Source organism: Mastigoproctus giganteus, chromosome 2 (assembly GCF_048544385.1).
Source record: "Mastigoproctus giganteus isolate SK-2022 chromosome 2, ASM4854438v1, whole genome shotgun sequence".
In the NCBI taxonomy this organism is placed as follows: Eukaryota; Metazoa; Arthropoda; class Arachnida; order Uropygi; family Thelyphonidae; genus Mastigoproctus; species Mastigoproctus giganteus.
The window spans coordinates 206,527,529-206,544,847 of record NC_143576.1 but is presented as its reverse complement, the minus strand read 5'-3'; the positions used below and the strand labels follow the sequence as shown (position 1 = coordinate 206,544,847).

The following is a 17,319-nucleotide window of genomic DNA, read 5'->3' as shown; positions in this document are numbered from 1 at the left end:
TTATTTCGACAAGACTTAATAAAAAACTTACAAAATTCAATAAAAAGCAATGTTACAGCGAGGTTTCCTCTATCGCTCAAAAGAGATTTTTAATGACAAGCTAAACAATGCCGATGGAATATAATTTGATCACTTTTGCATTACTTTCAGGATTTGAAGAAGCCAGAGAAGCTGTTGCGAGACACTGTTCTTGTCCAGGAGTACCCCTTGAAGCAAAGGTAAAAACAGTTTTGATACAGTATCAAAGTTTTTTATCTTATCTTACTTAATATCAGGCTATCTTTATTTTTTTGTTTTATTAAAACTACCAAATAAAATATTAAACTGTAATGCAGAAATCAATTTTTAATTATAAAAGCATGACAAAAATAACACGTGAAATAATTTTATTTTATTATTACAGTGTAATAATAAAATTACTGAAATAACCAAATATAACTAGTGTTATATTTGATTATTTCAAATTATATGTGTTAAAATAATTTTATGTGTTTATTTGAAATAGTGAATAACACGAATCAAACCATGGAAATTGCTATTATCAACCGAATTTTATTGTGTATTACATTAAGTTGATTTAATGCCATTTTCTTAAATATAGCTCGAAAAAGTATTGCCGAATGATTTGCGAAGTTCCACTGTATACAGGGATATAAAAATTAGTGTGAATACACCAATTATTTATACTACAAAACAAAACCGACACCCGAACAGGGATTCGAACCCTGGACCCTTAGGTTAAAAGCCTAATGCTCTTCCGACTGAGCCATCCGGGCTAATTTAGGGTATTAACTTAGTTTTAATTAATCGGCATTATTCATTTTTTAAAGATTTTTCTACTCAAAAAAGTAACAAAAAATAAAGCATGCAAAGGGTTGTGATAAAAGTGAAAAATTGCGTGATGCCAATTTCAAGGAAGCAGTAAAATTCAAAAGAAATTGGAAAATGACACTAGAAAGAAAGTTAGAGATTATTTTTTGTTTAAATGCCAAAATTTTCTACTTAAAAATGCAGGGCAGCCACGAAAACAGGTAACAATAATTGCGTGCAGTATCAGAAGTATTGCCATAATTAAGTTTAATCGCAGAGAGAATATTAGTATTCTTTTCTTCATTTGTTTCGATATCGCTGAGTTCGTGTACGAAGGTTGTTCAATTGAAACACATTCAAGGTGTAACAATGGTTTCTTTTTGAAAGATGACTTTTTTTACCCTTTTTTTAAAAAGAAACACCTTATTGAAACATGCACCCTATCGCATATCTATTCTATATATTCCTTTTTCCAAAAAAGTTGTCCTCGTGGGTATTACAGTCGGTATAGTCACCATCCTCCCCACATCGGTTGGAAAAAACTTGAATTCGAATTTTGTCAATGACGCGAGAAATTTTTATGGGCCTTGTTCATAACATGTCTCAGTTAGTCAGTCTTAGGGGGAGGTTAGCATTGGTTTTCTTTCCGGAAACTCGGGTTCATCGTCCACCAAACAGACAAATCGACCATGGAATATACGCAATTTACAGACATCATATTATTGCGCAATATGGCCTAAGTTGCTGACGCGCCTAAAAAAACCCTACAAAGACAACAACAGCAATCAAAAACGTTCGACTTTTAACGTAATCGTTCTTCGACAGCTGTGATGATTTCGATATCGGAATTGTAACAATTTCCTTTTGAAGACCTGAAAATATGAAAGTCATGTGGTGACAAATCCAAGCTCTGTGTAGGGTATTTAAGTTCATTCTAGCCGATCTTTTGAAGAAAAGCCTTCATCGGGTTAGCAACGGGTGGGTGTACGTTATTATGAAGCATGATGATCCATCTGTCAGTTATAGATCGTTTTTGTGTTTGAAGCTGGGGCGAAGGCGGTTCAAAGTTATATTGTTTCGGCCTATTTTTTTTTTTTTTTTCGGTATACAGATTTTATTTTCAGAAAAATAGATAATTCTAAATAAACAAGTTTCAGGCATTAAGTAATATTTTGTTTTTTTATAAATGTATTAATTTTCTATTTTTATGAACTGTATGGAAGTCTAAGGTAGACAATTTAACAAATTTTCCAAGCAAAATATACACTATACTCCAACATGTACAGGGACACTAAATGAAAAATATCCGGTCAAAACAAAGAAATTGTTAAAATCCAATATGACCCACAAGAGCTTTAGTGACATCGGTAACTCTCTGGAAGGGTTACTAATGTTACTAAAGCTTTCAGTTTTTTCTGTTTTTATAAAGAGAAAAAACTGACATCTTTTCTCTACTCCTCGCATAAGATTGCTGCTAGTTCTCTGCGTGAACTAGGATGTCTTGTTCTGGCTCTCAATTATTGTTCCAAAACATCCTCGAGGAGTTCAATTGGATTCAGGTATGAGCTGGAAATGTAATGGCAGTTTACCATACTGTTTTCCTCAAATCATTTTTGTACTGACAGCATGGAATACAATCTGGATGAAATCATTCTTTGTTCATACATCACACTCAGGTGAGTCCATCTGATTCCTTGACTATGCAGCGCGATTCATTACCCCTCATCACGTTCTATCGTTGCAGTAATATCAAATTCTTCCATTCTCTGTACCAGCATAGGCAGTGATGTGACTGCTTAACTGCCCTTTATGAGCAGCTGAGCGACCATGGTAATTCATTCTACGAAGTATTCTTTTGATGATTGTTGGTCTTACACTTATCAACTGCTTCTCGAGTAAGCTCATTAAGGGTACCTTTGCAACTTTATCTTACTGCCCGTTTCATCTGTTGGTTATATTCTTTGAGGGTAGGGGGGGAACAGTAATGGTGATCGACCTGACTCTGAATGAATGGCCCTATTACGTATTGTCTTCTTTAGAATACGGTGTTTCCACCAATTAGTTTTGGTATTTGTGTTATCTGACGAATGGACATGCGAGCTATATGACAAATCCACTAGCTCATACCTACTGTCACCCCTATTGTAAAGGGATCTAGGACCTTTTAACTCCCTGATCTGTTCCAATTTCCTGTAATTAAGTGTACATGTCTTTCAAGAGCCACGAATACTCAATGTTCATATATTATACTTTTAACGTATATATCGTATTTTTAACTGGCTTCCTCCACAATGTATTCGTACAACTCATACATATACATGGGAAATATTTAACCATTACTTCCCAAATATGTATGAGTTGTACGCATACATTTTGGAGGATAGTGTATTTTCTTTCATTCACCAAATTTCATTGACTTTTATCAACTATTCTGCAAAAATATTGTACCTTTGTCATGTATAACTTTTGTCTGTTATTGTATTTTAACACGTTGGTATTCGACCTTTTTTTGGCATACCCCTTACGATTCGACTTTTTTACATATCCCTTATAATTCAATTTTTTACGTACTCCCAAACATGCCATCACCGTTGCGAAATTAATTCCACAATATGAGAGATGCCAAATGGTGAACAAAATGATACTGTATTTAATGACTAAATGCATAAGGCATTTAGTCTTTAATTTAATTTAAACCAATATGGAATTATGCCTTGTGCATTTAGTCTTTAAATAAAATTATGAGTTGTTACAGAAATAAAGAATTTTTGATATTTTATTTCTCTTTTTAAGGATTTGCTATTCGAGTGAATGATCTTTAAGTAAAATAAGGAAATGTAAATATGCATTGACATTGTTTACTTCGTTTATCGCGGATGGGCTGACTGCTCTCTGCCCTCTTGACATCAATAATCCTGGCGACAACAGTCCAAGAAAAAAAAAAAAAAAAACAAGTAAAGAATTCGTTCGTTGTTTACCTACTTAGCTAGCTAAGTAAAAAATTAAACTTACTTCTGTTTTTATCCCTTAAACCGTTACTGGAGTGTACAGTGTACAGTCAGTATTTATCCCACGAATATACCTTCGTCAACAGAAACTCTGCAGTCTGTTATGAGAGACAAAAGAAAGGTAACACGAAAAAAAAAAAAAAATACAAATAAATAAATAAAGATCACAAAGTAATCATTATTTCTGCTCAAGAATTAGACAAAAAGTAGGAGAGGTATAAAAATATAAACTGCTGTGATTTTAGATGTTTCTAATTTAAAAATTAGGAGACCAACAACGTTTTAAATAAATGTATTATTAAGTATCATATAATAACTGCATGGGATAAAGAGATTTACGCTCACTTTACAATTATTATCGAATAATGAAAAGTTAAATATTTCAGTTTTGTTGTCTACGTAGCAATGCGCTGTTTTATTTTATCACATATTTTTTTTATAGACTATAAAATATTTAAGGGCAAAGACCTCATGCTCTCATATTGTTAAGTTATACTTTCATAACTGGGTTGTCACTATTGCAACACCAGGGTACCTGCCCACCCACCGAAGAGAAGCCAACAAGCTTTGAAACGGTTCCGTCTGGGTGGTGGTATCCGTTGAGAAAAAATAACATTGGTCTTCTCCACTGGTGAAGTGTTACTTATTCGATGTAGTACAATACCATAGCAACTCGTTGTGAAGGCATTCACAGTGTGAGATGTAATCAAAACGATGCCGATTTAATTAATTAATTTAACTACTTTGGTAGATGGCTACGTTAAAATGATGCTTTTGCACTAACCTATATGCTATTTTTTTTATTTAATAAAATAGCAATTAGGATGAATTTCTATTTTTATAAGTCTTTGCAATTTAATAAACGAATTGTGTATTGCTGGGATTAAAAGTTAAATGAAAATGTGAATAAATAGTAGTGTGACCAGCTAATGGTTTATCAGATTAAACACTTTAAGTAGGACATTTGATTGAAACGCAAAAATCTCCGAATTCACAGGGGCAGATGACTTCGTGGTGAAGTTGGCATTGTGGTTTTGCAAAACTTTCTCTTGTGTTATTTTTAACTCACATAGTGAGTGTCGATATTTGCTATTGGACTGATGCATGGATATAATTTCCTTCAGTTATTCAGGGCATAACTTTTGGCTTTTGATTTTTATTTTTTAGTTTCATTGTTTTGTTTAATTTGGTATATTTAATTGATTAAGTGCAGGCAGCTTAACCCATTTCCAACCACATATGTTCCTGAAAAGTATCCCGTTTGTCAAGACTAAGATTCCACAGAGAATAGGAGATAGGGGGAAAATTATAAACATTCCAATAAAATACATGGAAAAAAACTTTATTTATCATTTATAAAACTTAAAAAAAAAAAAAAAAAACTATGATAAGACAACAAGAAAAATGTGATGGTCAAGATATACATACATATACAAAATATGTCCCCATCCTTCCAGGTCATACCACCATTTTACATAGCGAAGCACGGTAATCTTCAAAGCGTTACGAAAGCCAGGCAAAAACACATCCGGGATATTCGCGAATGTTAGCCAAAACACGAAAATCTACAAAAGAAGCGACAGGTCCACACGCAACACTCAGGGGCGGCTCGTCCATAGGCACTGCAGCATCCCCAGCTATTTAAATCTAGATATACAGTGAACGGAGTTATATGAAATTTTGTGAAGAACAATGCAATGCAATGAATATTTTTATTAACAGGACCCGCTTATAGTATGCGCATCCTCTATTTCCAGTAATCATTTCAATAATAAACGAATAAAAACACGAATTCGTTTCTAACTTTGAAGTTTAATTAACCGTAGGCCTAGCTGTGCGCAGGCAATGACACATTTTGCATTCCAATGAATATCTGGTAGTTGGTTGACCAGCATATTGGCAATTTGCCAATATACATTTTTTTTTATAGGTGAAACGAATCAAAGTCACTGTAAAGCGCGCAGTGCAGATTTCATCGTTGACCATGATGGGTGTATAGCCACAATGTCGGTGTCTTTTTGTTATTCGCCCAAATCCCATTAAGTAAATAAATAATATCAATGTTAAGTCAATACTCAACATTCAACAGTGTAATTATGTGATTACAGCTTAATTGCGAATTGAGCATGAACTTTGTAAGTTGAAGTTATATTATGAGGTGATGTGTAAGTAAAACATTATTTCTACGACACACGATTTTGTGAAATTTGATTCGATCATGGTCTCCATGCTTCCCCATGAAGTAAATTGTGTGACAGTGAATAAACTTCAGCAACTTAGTTTTTCACAATTATCTCTCCATGAAAAAAAAATGCAATTAAAAAAAAAAGACCGCCCCGCACCAAAGATTCAAATTTCTCAGCGGGAAATAAGTAATAATAATAATAAATATATTTACAGTTTTAAAACTGAATGGTACCAAAGGAAAAGTTGGCTCTGTGGTTGTGAAGTTAAAAATGCATTGTTTTGTTTACCCTGTTTGCTGTTCGGAGGTGACTTAACGTGGACAAAAAGTGGCTTTACAAACATAAACAGAATGAAAGAAAAAACTCTAAAACATGAGAGTTCGAAGAAACATATTGATAATGTGATTTCGCTATCGCTTTTAGGAAGCGTAAATATTAAAAAATAGCTTAGTGAGGCCTACAAACTTTCGATCTGCAAACATAACAGAAAAGTTACCAAGAATCGTGAGGTATCTAAAATAATAGACTGCATTGAATTTTGTGGACAGTTTGAAATTCTTTCATGTGGACATGGTGAAAAAGACGATTCTAAAAATTCAGGCGTATTCAGAGGATTAATAAATTTCGCCTGTACATTAGATTCCAATTTAAAGAACCATTTAGAAAGTAATGCAGCATTTAAAGGCATTTCAAAAACTATTCAGAATGATATTCTTGACTGTTTGCTACAAATATGCCGGGATGAAATAAAAAGAGAAATTAAAGAAACTTCATTCGTACCTATCATGGCAGATAACACAACAGATGTTTCAGAACATGTACAAATGGTAATTGTTCTGAAATATGAACTGAATGGAGACATTTTTGAGCGTTTTGGGGGTTTTTTTCACTCCGGAAAACCAAACGGCAGACGGAATATCTAGGGCCGTTTTAAGAACTCTCGGGCCCTCCCGGCGAATTTTCAAATGTGGTCCCTATTCAGTTTAAATTTTGTTTTAATTATTTTCTGGGTCTCTCTTAGTCGCATTCCTAACCGTATGTATTAAAAGAGCTACTGGAAACTATGCTCCATCACCACGTCAAGGTAGAATAGAAACCCGTCGATAGAGTTTTTTTCTTTTTTAAATTTAAATTTTTTTATATATTTTTTAAAGCTTTAATTCGTACGAAATTTGTTAGAAGTATGAAGAAAATATCTATGAACAACTTTAAGAAAAGTTTTTTTTTTTACAAAAATTATAAAAGTGGTTTTCGCCATTTCAAACTGGCAAACTCCTGGATGACATCATTAAAATCGATGTTTTGTAAAAGATCATTCTCTATTGCCATTAAACTTAAATGATTTCAACGCGACTGGTTCATATTATTTCTATATTCATTCTTTATAAACTTTAACTTTGAAAATGAACGTTCACTGCCTGCGTTTGTCACCATCATGCTCAAAAAAAAAAAAAAAAAATACTCTTTGCAATTTCAATATTTGGAAATACAGTGCTGTACATTGAAAATGTTTTCTCGTTGCATATAAGTTTATTTAAAGAAAGCCAAAAACATTATTCGTATATCATTATGTTCCGTGTTTGCGATGCTTTCGACCGCAACTTAACATATGGGACAGGGGGTCTTTTAAAAATATATTTAAGATCAAGAAGTGAGGGCCCCCAGTAGGCTGAGGTCCTGGCGTCCGCGGGATGCGCCCATGCGTTAACGGCCCAGGGAATATCGAAGTGCATTCTAGATCAGTTAGACATAATCCTCGAAGGAAATACTCAAATACTGGTTGCTCAGACATTTTATGGCACAAGTGTGATGAAAAGCAAGAAAGGGGGAGTTCAGGCTAAAATAAAAGAAGTGTAAAAAATGCACGTTTCATTCACTGCTATACGCACCAACTGAATCTGATGATGAGAAATGCAGCAAGTAGTACCCGAGATTCAAGAATATTCTTTTCGAACCTCATGTCGATATCAACATTTTTCTCGGGATCACCACAGCTTCTCTCTGTTCTCAGAAAGCATATGGACAGCCGTGTCCGACCTTCCCCTACAAGATGGAACTTCAATATACGCACCGTGAACAGCGTTTATGAAAATTTTGAATCCTTAAAAAGTGCATGGAGGAACGACAAGCGATACCAAACGCTGATAAGACGATTTCAGCAGCAACTGGAATTTTGCACATCTTGAGTAATAAAAAATTCGAGTTATGGTCAGAACGTTTCCATTAGATAATGCCTCACTTGGAAGTTATTTATAATCAAATGCAATCTCGAGAAATGGAGGCAGTAAAAATACATGAATATATTGGAAACTTTAAGAATGCCGTTCTAAAAATCAGGAATTCAATGTACCGTGAAAATCCTTCAAAAACACTCATTATTGAAGCGAAGGAAGTATGCGACAATATGTGTTGAAATAGGTGAGAGATATTCTTTTACAAAGCAATTAATTGCTGCTAAATTGTTTAACTAGGAGAACTTTGTATTTTCGTACTAAATTGCCATTGGAAGAGGTACGGGAGACTACTGAGGAATATATCCCATGATTGAAAGAGAAAAACTTCTTACGGAATTACAAGTTTTCTATAGCAGACATGATCTACAATTATTGCAAAATAACTGACTTGCTGAAATTTATCTCAGAAAATAATGTAGCTGAAGTTCTTCATGAACTTACAAAACTCATAAAAGTTCTTTTGACCATTCCAATGACTACTTCAGAGCCCGAACGCTGCCATTCGACATTAAAAGGAATAAAAACATTTTAAAGGAACACTACGAGTATGAATCAGGAAAGGCTAAATGCTCAAGCAATGTTTTCAATAGAGAAAAGCTTGGTCAACAGTGTACCAAAATTGAATGAAAAAGTTATTAATCTATTTTCAACAAATAAAAACCGAAGAATGGATTTTGTTTTTAAATAAAAGTTCAAGTCGGTTAATGGTAAATGTCTACTTAATGTTTTGTAGTATTTTTAACTTGCGCCTTATTATTACTGTGCATGTCTACATGTTTTATAACAAAGGCAATTTAATGTAACTTTTAAGATGCAGCACCCCCAAACATCACAGTCACGAGCGGCCACTAGCAACACTGTATATATATGTATATATATTTATATTGATAGTGTTGTTAAAAAGTTAAATTAGAAAATGAGAATAGAAAAAGAACTACAAACTGGGATTGGAACTACGGAAAACACGGAAAAATATGAGAAACAATAAGGAAGTACTTATAACTGAATAACAGATGATTTCAATGTCTTTTTAAAGGGGTAAACCATCCGGGCCCTTTCCGAAATGGCCCTTAAGATTGTGCACAAAAAGTAACCAATTAAAATTTTTGTTTTGAATATTTCAGGTTGGCTCTCAGTTAATTTATTCCAAATCATCAGCACCACAGCCTCAGTAGCGCAGTAGGCAGCGCGTCAGTCTCATAATCTAAAGGTCGTGAGTTCAATCCTCAACTGGGGAAGAATTTGATTTTTCCACCTTCATTATTCCTATTGTGTGCAAATTTTATGTAAATTTTAATATAACTAAATTTTGGAGCATCGTTTGAAGCCGGGCTCAGGATTCCAGTCGCTTTCCGAAATGGACCTTCAGATTGTACACAAAGGCAACCAATTAAAATTTTTATTTTGAATATTTCTGCTTGGATCTCAGTTAGTTTATTCCAAATCGTCAACATCCACAGCCTCAGTAGCGCAGTAGGCAGCGCGTCAGTCTCATAATCTGAAGGTCGTGAGTTCAATCCTCACCTGGGGCAGAATTTGATTTTTTCCCCTTCATTATTCCTATTGTGTGCAAATTTTATGTCAATTTTAATATAACTAAATTTTGGAGTATCGGATTTAAGCTGGGCTCAGGATTCCATCTGCTTTCCGAAATGGCCCTTCAGATTATACACAAAGGTAACCAATTAAAATTTTTATTTTGAATATCTCTGCTTTGTTTTCAGTTAGTTTATTTCAAATCGTCCACAGCCTCAGTAGCGTAGTAAGCAGCACGTGAGTCTCATAATCTGAAGGTCGTGAGTTCAATCCTCACCTGGGGCAAAAAATTGATTTTTTTTTTTCCCCTTCATTATTCTGAATTAATGTAAACTTCATTGCATTGATCTGTTTTTATTAAAAATTCTAACTGCGGCAGTTTTAATAAATACTTTCTTGTTTCAGTCAATATTAAGTGAAATCAGGATTAGGCAACATAGTGACATAGTGACATAGTGTTTTTTGACAAGCGGCACCGGTGCTTTCGCACAACTCCACATTTGAATCTCTTGTGAAGTAAGACAGTACAGTACTGTCAAGGCCAGATATCATATGTTAGTGTATGTTCATGTTTGCTTAGTGCGGGTTATGTTGTTCATCTGGCCGCTTAGCCTAGGGTCTGTGGAACACCACAGACTGCTAGTTACCGTCACTGGCACTGGGAGCCGGACCAGGTATGTGGAAAGAGAACTCTGGCTGGCCGACCCTGGGGTTAGCCTGAGCTCCCCAGGGAGGGCCGAAAAAAAAAAATAAAAATAAAATAAAAAAAAAATAAATAAAAATAAATAATAAATAATATAAAATAAATAAAAAAAAAAAATAATAATAATAAAATAATAAAAATTAATAAAAAAATTAATAATAATAATAAAAAAATAAAAATAATAATAATAAAAATAAAAAAAAAATAAAAAAAAAATAATAAATAAAAATAAATAAAAATAAAAAATTAATAAATAAATAAATAAATATAAAAAATTAATAAATAAATAAATAAAAAAATATATATATATATTTTTTTTTTGAAAGAGGAGAAGGGGTGAGAGATTGAGGGGAAGAAAGAAGGTAAGCAGAAGAGGGTGGGCACCCCCAGGGGGGAGCCCACCCTACCTCAGGAAGAAGAGAAAAGGTTGTGAGGTCAAGTGACCCACAAAGTCAGATTGCCTAATAGCATGATCCTGCATTTGATAAGTCAAATGCCAGTCCCACTCCCAGAGGAGTATTTATATGAGTTCCTGCACAAGTAGGAAAATCAGATATCGTCATACACCTTGAAGAGAAGAGGTGCCAGCAAGTGAGTGGGTCCCACAATGGGCAAGGGGCCCAGTGTCAAGCAATTTAATCTTCTTCATCCAAGGGTGACTTGTAGGCAATGAGCAGTGTCCCACACTGGGACTTGAATAATCTTCTCTTAGGGGATGAGAGGAGGCACATGGATTCATGAAGCTCAAGGATTGCTTGGAGTTCTTGTGGCTATTGTAGAAAAGTCCTTTTTGCGTTCGTGGGTTTGTCAGATAGCTACCTTTGTGAACGTCGAGAGATTCCTGTTAGGTCATGACAAAGATCAATATTCTATTTGTGTTTTCTTTGATTCCATTCAGGATATGTTCTGTGAATTGAGTTTTGGGTTCATTATAAGATGGGGGTGCGTTGAACAGTTTGCTGTAGGTGAATTTGACGCATTTCAAATACAGTCTGGGCAAAAGTAGTGAAGGCTTTGTAGTTGGTTTCGTCAATTATGTAGAGGTGTTCCTGCCCACTGGGTATATTTCCAGTTTTGGTGATTAGGAGACTTCTGGGTAAATCATAAAGAGGGCAATTATACATGAGGTGAATCCAGTCTTCATTGTCACCGCATGTGCAGAGAGGAGAATCGGTGAGACCCAGGGCATGCAGCTTGGCCCGAAACGATCCATGACCAGTGAGGAAGAAGGAGACGTGAAGGCCTGGTGAGTACCACGGAGGAGGTTTTGGTGCAGTTATCATAACTTGTGGAAGAAATCTTTTAGTTGTTTCACCTTTGGTTGTTTGCTCCCAAGATCTTTGCCAATGCTGGAAGAGCTTAGAGTAAATCTGTTTCATTTCGTTTTTTGGATCGTTGGCTAGATCGAGTGTTATATCCAGAATGGTGGTGGGAATTCCTCTCTTTATGCGGTATGCAAGGCCGCGACGAATAACCTCCAGGTCCAGAGGAAGAGTGCCTGCTAAGACCTGCAGGGCAGGATTACTGACTGTGCGGCATGCTCTAGTCACAGTGAGTAGGATATTGCGTTGAATTGTATGTAGCTTTGCTTTATTACGTGCAATGATGGCACGAGGGAACCATATGGCTGCACCATAGCACACAGCTGGTAAGAAGATGGTTTTATAAAGTAGCATGAGAGTCCTCCTCTTCAAACCCCAGTCTGCTCTGCTAATTCTTACGATCATGGCAGTATAACGACGTATTTTATTGGAGAGGTAATTAAGATGAGGTAAGAATGTTAATCGGGAGTCGAAGGTTACTCCTAGATATTTTAGTTCTGTTTTGAGTTGCAATGTCTGCCCAGAGATTTTAATTTGGGGTGGTCTTCTTATGTCCAAGGATCCTTTGAGGAGGATAGTCTTCGTTTTTTCCCCAGAGATGACTAACTTGTGGTTGTTTACCCAATTTTGGAGGATCGTTAAGGAGGGGAGGCAATTTGCTCAAGCTGAGTTCTAGAATCAGCTTTGATAAGGAGGATGAGGTCATCTGCATAGGCCATGCAGTCCACAGGACACAAATCCATAAGAAGAAATTCATCTAGTATCAAGTTCCAGAAGTAGGGCCCAAGAACCGAGCCCTGTGGACACCCTCTAACAACTGGTCGGGAGGTTTTCTGAAAATTTGTTTGAACAGTGACTGAGCGGTTGAACAGGTAGTTCTGGAGACAGCGGTAGAGGTTGAGTGGAATATTGATTTGACGTAATCTCCTGACAATGCTGGGCCACCAGATGGAATCGAAGGCACCAGCAAAGTCAATGGAAATAGCCAGTAGATATTTTTCTGTGGTTGAGTTTGCTGTGTTGAGCAGATTGTTCATAGCATCTTCAGTGGAGCATCCTGGCTTAAAGCCATACTGCTTTGGAGAGTCTAAGTTGGCTGTCTGGTAGTAGGTGGATAATCTGGATTGAAGCAGCCGCTCCATTACCTTTCCCAAGACCGGGAGAAGAGCAATGGGGCGGTAAGATTTGGGTAGAGTAGGATCTTTATCTGGACCTTTTAGGATGAGTCGAAGCACTGCCTGTTTCCAAGAATCAGGGAAAATTCCTTTCGCAAGGCATTTGTTGAATAGTGCTAATAGGTGGTTTGGGAGATGTGTTGCTGCTTTCTTGATGACCTCAACCTCAATATTATCATGACCAGGGCATTTATTCATTTTTGTTCTGTCAAGTGCTTTGTTCATTTCCTCAGAGGTGAAAGGAGGTTCTATTTTATTGTTGGAGAAGGCCTGGTTGTCTTGTTTAATTTGCTTTTGTTCATCATTGAGGGGGCTCTCATCAGTCTGAAGTAGGGCATTCAGAATATTATTCATGGATTCAGCCCATGTGTGTGTTGGATTGCCATCAGGAGTCAGGGTTGCATTTAACATCTCTCCCCTGGGCAGCTTGTTCATAACAATGCGATAAACGATCCCCCAAGGATCTGCGTTACCAGTGGTTGTCACAAGGTTCTGCCAAGACACTTTCTTTTTCTGCCGAATGAGGCTTGTGAAGTCGTTAGGCATCATTTAATCTTCCTATCGTGTGCAAATTTCTGCAGCCGACCGGGCTAGCCGAGTGGGTAAAGTACCTGCCCGGCAACCCAAAGGTCGCGGGTTCGATTCCCGCCTCGGGCTTGGATCAAAGTACTGCAAAAACCTTGGGAGGTGCAATATGGCCACAGAAGCCGATGCGCCAACAACTACCAAATCAAAAAAAAATCAATCAATCAAGCAAATTTCTGCTTGGCTCTCAGTTAGTTTATTCCAAATCGTCAACATCTACAGCCTCAGTAGCGCAGTAGGCAGCGCGTCAGTCTCATAATCTGAAGGTCGTGAGTTCAATCATCACCTGTGGCAGAATTTGATTTTTCCCCCTTCATTATTCTGAATTAATGAAAACTTCATTGCAATGATCTGTTTTTATTAAAAATTCTAACTGCGACAGTTTTAATAAATACTTTCTTGTTTCAATCAATATTAAGTGAATCAGAACTATGCAACATCTAATCTCCCTGGCATACGCAAATTTTATGTAAATTTTAATATAACTAAATTTTGGAGCATCGTTTGAAGCCGGGCTCAGGATTCCAGCCGCTTTCGAAATGGCCCTCCAGATTGTGCACAAAGGTAACCAATTAAAATTTTTATTTTGACTATTTCTGCTTGGCTCTCAGTTAGTTTATTCCAAATCGTCAACAGCCACGACCTCAGTGGCGCAGTAAGCAGCGCGTCAGTCTCATAATCTGAAGGTCGTGAGTTCAATCCTCACCTGGGGCAGAATTTGATTTTTTTTCCCCTTCATTATTCCTATTGTGTTCAAATTTTATGTAAATTTTAATATAACTAAATTTTGGAGTATCGGTTTTAAGCTGGGCTCAGGATTCCAGCTGCTTTCCGAAATGGCCCTTCAGATTGTACACAAAGGTAACCAATTAAAATTTTTATTTTGAATATTTCTGCTTGGCTCTCAGTTAGTTTATTTCAAATCGTCCACAGCCTCAGTAGCGCAGTAGGCAGCGCGTCAGTCTCATAGTCTGAAGGTCGTGAGTTCAATCCTCACCTGGGGCAGAATTTAGTTTTTTCCCCTTCATTATTCCTATCGTGTGCAAATTTTATGTAAATTTTAATATAACTAAATTTTGGAGCATCGTATGAAGCCGGGCTCAGGATTCCAGCCGCTTCCCGAAATGGCCCTCCAGTTTGTGCACAAAGGTAACCAATTAAAATTTTTATTTTGACTATTTCTGCTTGGCTCTCAGTTAGTTATTCCAAATCGTCAACAGCCACAGCCTCAGTAACGCAGTAGGCAGCGCGTCAGTCTCATAATCTGAAGGTCGTGAGTTCAATCCTCACCTGGGGCAGAATTTGATTTTTTCCCCTTCATTATTCTGAATTAATGTAAACTTCATTGCGTTGATCTGTTTTTATTAAAAATTCTAACTGCGACAGTTTTAATAAATGCTTTCTTGTTTCAGTCAATATTAAGTGAAATCAGGATTAGGCAACATTTAATCTTCCTATCGTGTGCAAATTTCTGCTTGACTCTGAGTTAGTTTATTCCAAATCGTCACCATCCACAGCCTCAGTAGCGCAGTAGGCAACGCGTCAGTCTCATAATCTGAAGGTCGTGAGTTGAATCCTCACCTGGGGCAGAATTTCATTTTTCCCCCTTCAGTATTCTGAATTAATGAAAACTTCATTGCATTGATCTGTTTTTATTAAAAATTCTAACTGCGACAGTTTTAATAAATGCTTTCTTGTTTCAGTCAATATTAAGTGAAATCAGGATTAGGCAACATTTAATCTTCCTATCGTGTGCAAATTTCTGCTTGACTCTGAGTTAGTTTATTCCAAATCGTCAACATCCACAGCCTCAGTAGCGCAGTAGGGAGCGCGTCAGTCTCATCATCTGAAGGTCGTGAGTTCAATCCTCACCTGGGGCAGAATTTGATTTTTTTTCCCCTTCATTATTCTGAATTAATGTAAACTTCATTGCATTGATCTGTTTTTATTAAAAATTCTAACTGCGACAGTTTTAATAAATACTTTCTTGTTTCAGTCAATATTAAGTGAAATCAGGATTAGGCAACATTTAATCTTCCTATCGTGTGCAAATTTTATGTAAATTTTAATATAACTAAATTGTGGAGCATCGTTTGAAGCCGGGCTCAGGATTCCAGCCGCTTTCCGAAATGGCCCTCCAGATTGTGCACAAAGGTAACCAATTAAAATTTTTATTTTGACTATTTCTGCTTGGCTCTCAGTTAGTTATTGCAAATCGTCAACAGCCACAGCCTCAGTAGCGCAGTAGGCAGCGCGTCAGTCTCATAATCTGAAGGTCGTGAGTTCAATCCTCACCTGGGGCAGAGTTTGATTTTTTCCCTTTCATTATTCTGAATTAATGTGAACTTCATTGCGTTGATCTGTTTTTATTAAAAATTCTAACTGCGACAGTTTTAATAAATACTTTCTTGTTTCAGTCAATATTAAGTGAAATCAGGATTAGGCAACATTTAATCTTCCTATCGTGTGCAAATTTCTGCTTGGCTCTCAGTTAGTTTATTCCAAATCGTCAGCCTCCACAGCCTCAGTAGCGCAGTAGGCAGCGCGTCAGTCTCATAATCTGAAGGTCGTGAGTTCAATCCTCACTTGTGGCAGAATTTGATTTTTTCCCCCTTCATTATTCTGAATTAATGAAAACTTCATTGCAATGATCTGTTTTTATTAAAAATTCTGACTGCGACAGTTTTAATAAATACTTTCTTGTTTCAATCAATATTAAGTGAATCAGAACTATGGAACATCTAATCTCCCTGGCATACGCAAATTTTATGTAAATTTTAATATAACTAAATTTTGGAGCATCGTTTGAAGCCGGGTTCAGGATTCCAGCCGCTTTCGAAATGGCCCTCCAGATTGTCCACAAAGGTAACCAATTAAAATTTTTATTTAGACTATTTCTGGTTGGCTCTCAGTTAGTTTATTCCAAATCGTCAACAGCCTCAGTAGCGCAGTAGGCAGCTCGTCAGTCTCATAATCTGAAGGTCGTGAGTTCAATCCTCACCTGGGGCACAATTTGATTTTTTCCCCCTTCATTATTCCTATTGTGTGCAAATTTTATGTAAATTTTAATATAACTAAATTTTGGAGCATCGTTTGAAGCCGGGCTCGGGATTCCAGTCGCTTTCCGAAATGGACTTTCAGATTGTACACAAAGGCAACCAATTAAAATTTTTATTTTGAATATTTCTGCTTGGATCTCAGTTAGTTCATTCCAAATCATGAACAGCCACAGTAGCGCAGTAGGCAGCGCGTCAGTCTCATAATCTGAAGGTCGTGAGTTCAATCCTCACCTCGGGCAGAATTTGATTTTTTCCCCCTTCATTATTCCTATTGTGTGCAAATTTTATGTAAAATTTAATATAACTAAATTTTGGAGTATCGGTTTTAAGCTGGGCTCAGGATTCCAACTGCTTTCCGAAATGGCCCTTCAGATTGTACACAAAGGTAACCAATTAAAATTTTTATTTTGAATATTTCTGCTTGGCTCTCAGTTAGTTTATTTCAAATCGTCCACAGCCTCAGTAGGCAGCGCGTCAGTCTCATAATCTGAAGGTCGTGAGTTCAATCCTCACCTGGGGCAGAATTGATTTTTTCCCCTTCATTATTCTGAATTAATGTAAACTTCATTGCGTTGATCTGTTTTTATTAAAAATTCTAGCTGCGGCAGTTTTAATAAATACTTTCATGTTTCAGTCAATATTAAGTGAAATCAGGATTAGGCAACATTTAATCTTCCTATCGTGTGCAAATTTCTGCTTGG

The 17,319-nt window shown here is 36.4% G+C and overlaps 1 protein-coding gene and 10 non-coding genes across 11 annotated transcripts in view; 10 read left to right on the top strand and 1 right to left on the bottom strand.

Moving 5' to 3' along the window:
- Window positions 1–17,319, top strand: part of LOC150089966 (tyrosine aminotransferase-like) — a 142,788-nt gene that overhangs the window by 60,424 nt on the left and 65,045 nt on the right. The window contains exon 4 of the mRNA XM_090368929.1: window positions 151–218. Within this exon, the coding sequence (XP_090225055.1) occupies window positions 151–218 (68 nt within the window). The remainder of the gene's footprint in view (window positions 1–150; window positions 219–17,319) is intronic.
- On the bottom strand, window positions 704–776 carry TRNAK-UUU (transfer RNA lysine (anticodon UUU)). The gene has a single exon. It is a non-coding gene; the product is annotated as a tRNA-Lys (tRNA).
- TRNAM-CAU (transfer RNA methionine (anticodon CAU)) lies at window positions 9,698–9,770 on the top strand. Its single transcript has one exon. It is a non-coding gene; the product is annotated as a tRNA-Met (tRNA).
- Window positions 14,201–14,273, top strand: TRNAM-CAU (transfer RNA methionine (anticodon CAU)). Its single transcript has one exon. It is a non-coding gene; the product is annotated as a tRNA-Met (tRNA).
- TRNAM-CAU (transfer RNA methionine (anticodon CAU)) lies at window positions 14,492–14,564 on the top strand. Its single transcript has one exon. It is a non-coding gene; the product is annotated as a tRNA-Met (tRNA).
- Window positions 14,785–14,857, top strand: TRNAM-CAU (transfer RNA methionine (anticodon CAU)). Its single transcript has one exon. It is a non-coding gene; the product is annotated as a tRNA-Met (tRNA).
- Window positions 15,076–15,148, top strand: TRNAM-CAU (transfer RNA methionine (anticodon CAU)). The gene has a single exon. It is a non-coding gene; the product is annotated as a tRNA-Met (tRNA).
- Window positions 15,367–15,439, top strand: TRNAM-CAU (transfer RNA methionine (anticodon CAU)). Its single transcript has one exon. It is a non-coding gene; the product is annotated as a tRNA-Met (tRNA).
- Window positions 15,790–15,862, top strand: TRNAM-CAU (transfer RNA methionine (anticodon CAU)). Its single transcript has one exon. It is a non-coding gene; the product is annotated as a tRNA-Met (tRNA).
- Window positions 16,081–16,153, top strand: TRNAM-CAU (transfer RNA methionine (anticodon CAU)). Its single transcript has one exon. It is a non-coding gene; the product is annotated as a tRNA-Met (tRNA).
- On the top strand, window positions 16,496–16,568 carry TRNAM-CAU (transfer RNA methionine (anticodon CAU)). Its single transcript has one exon. It is a non-coding gene; the product is annotated as a tRNA-Met (tRNA).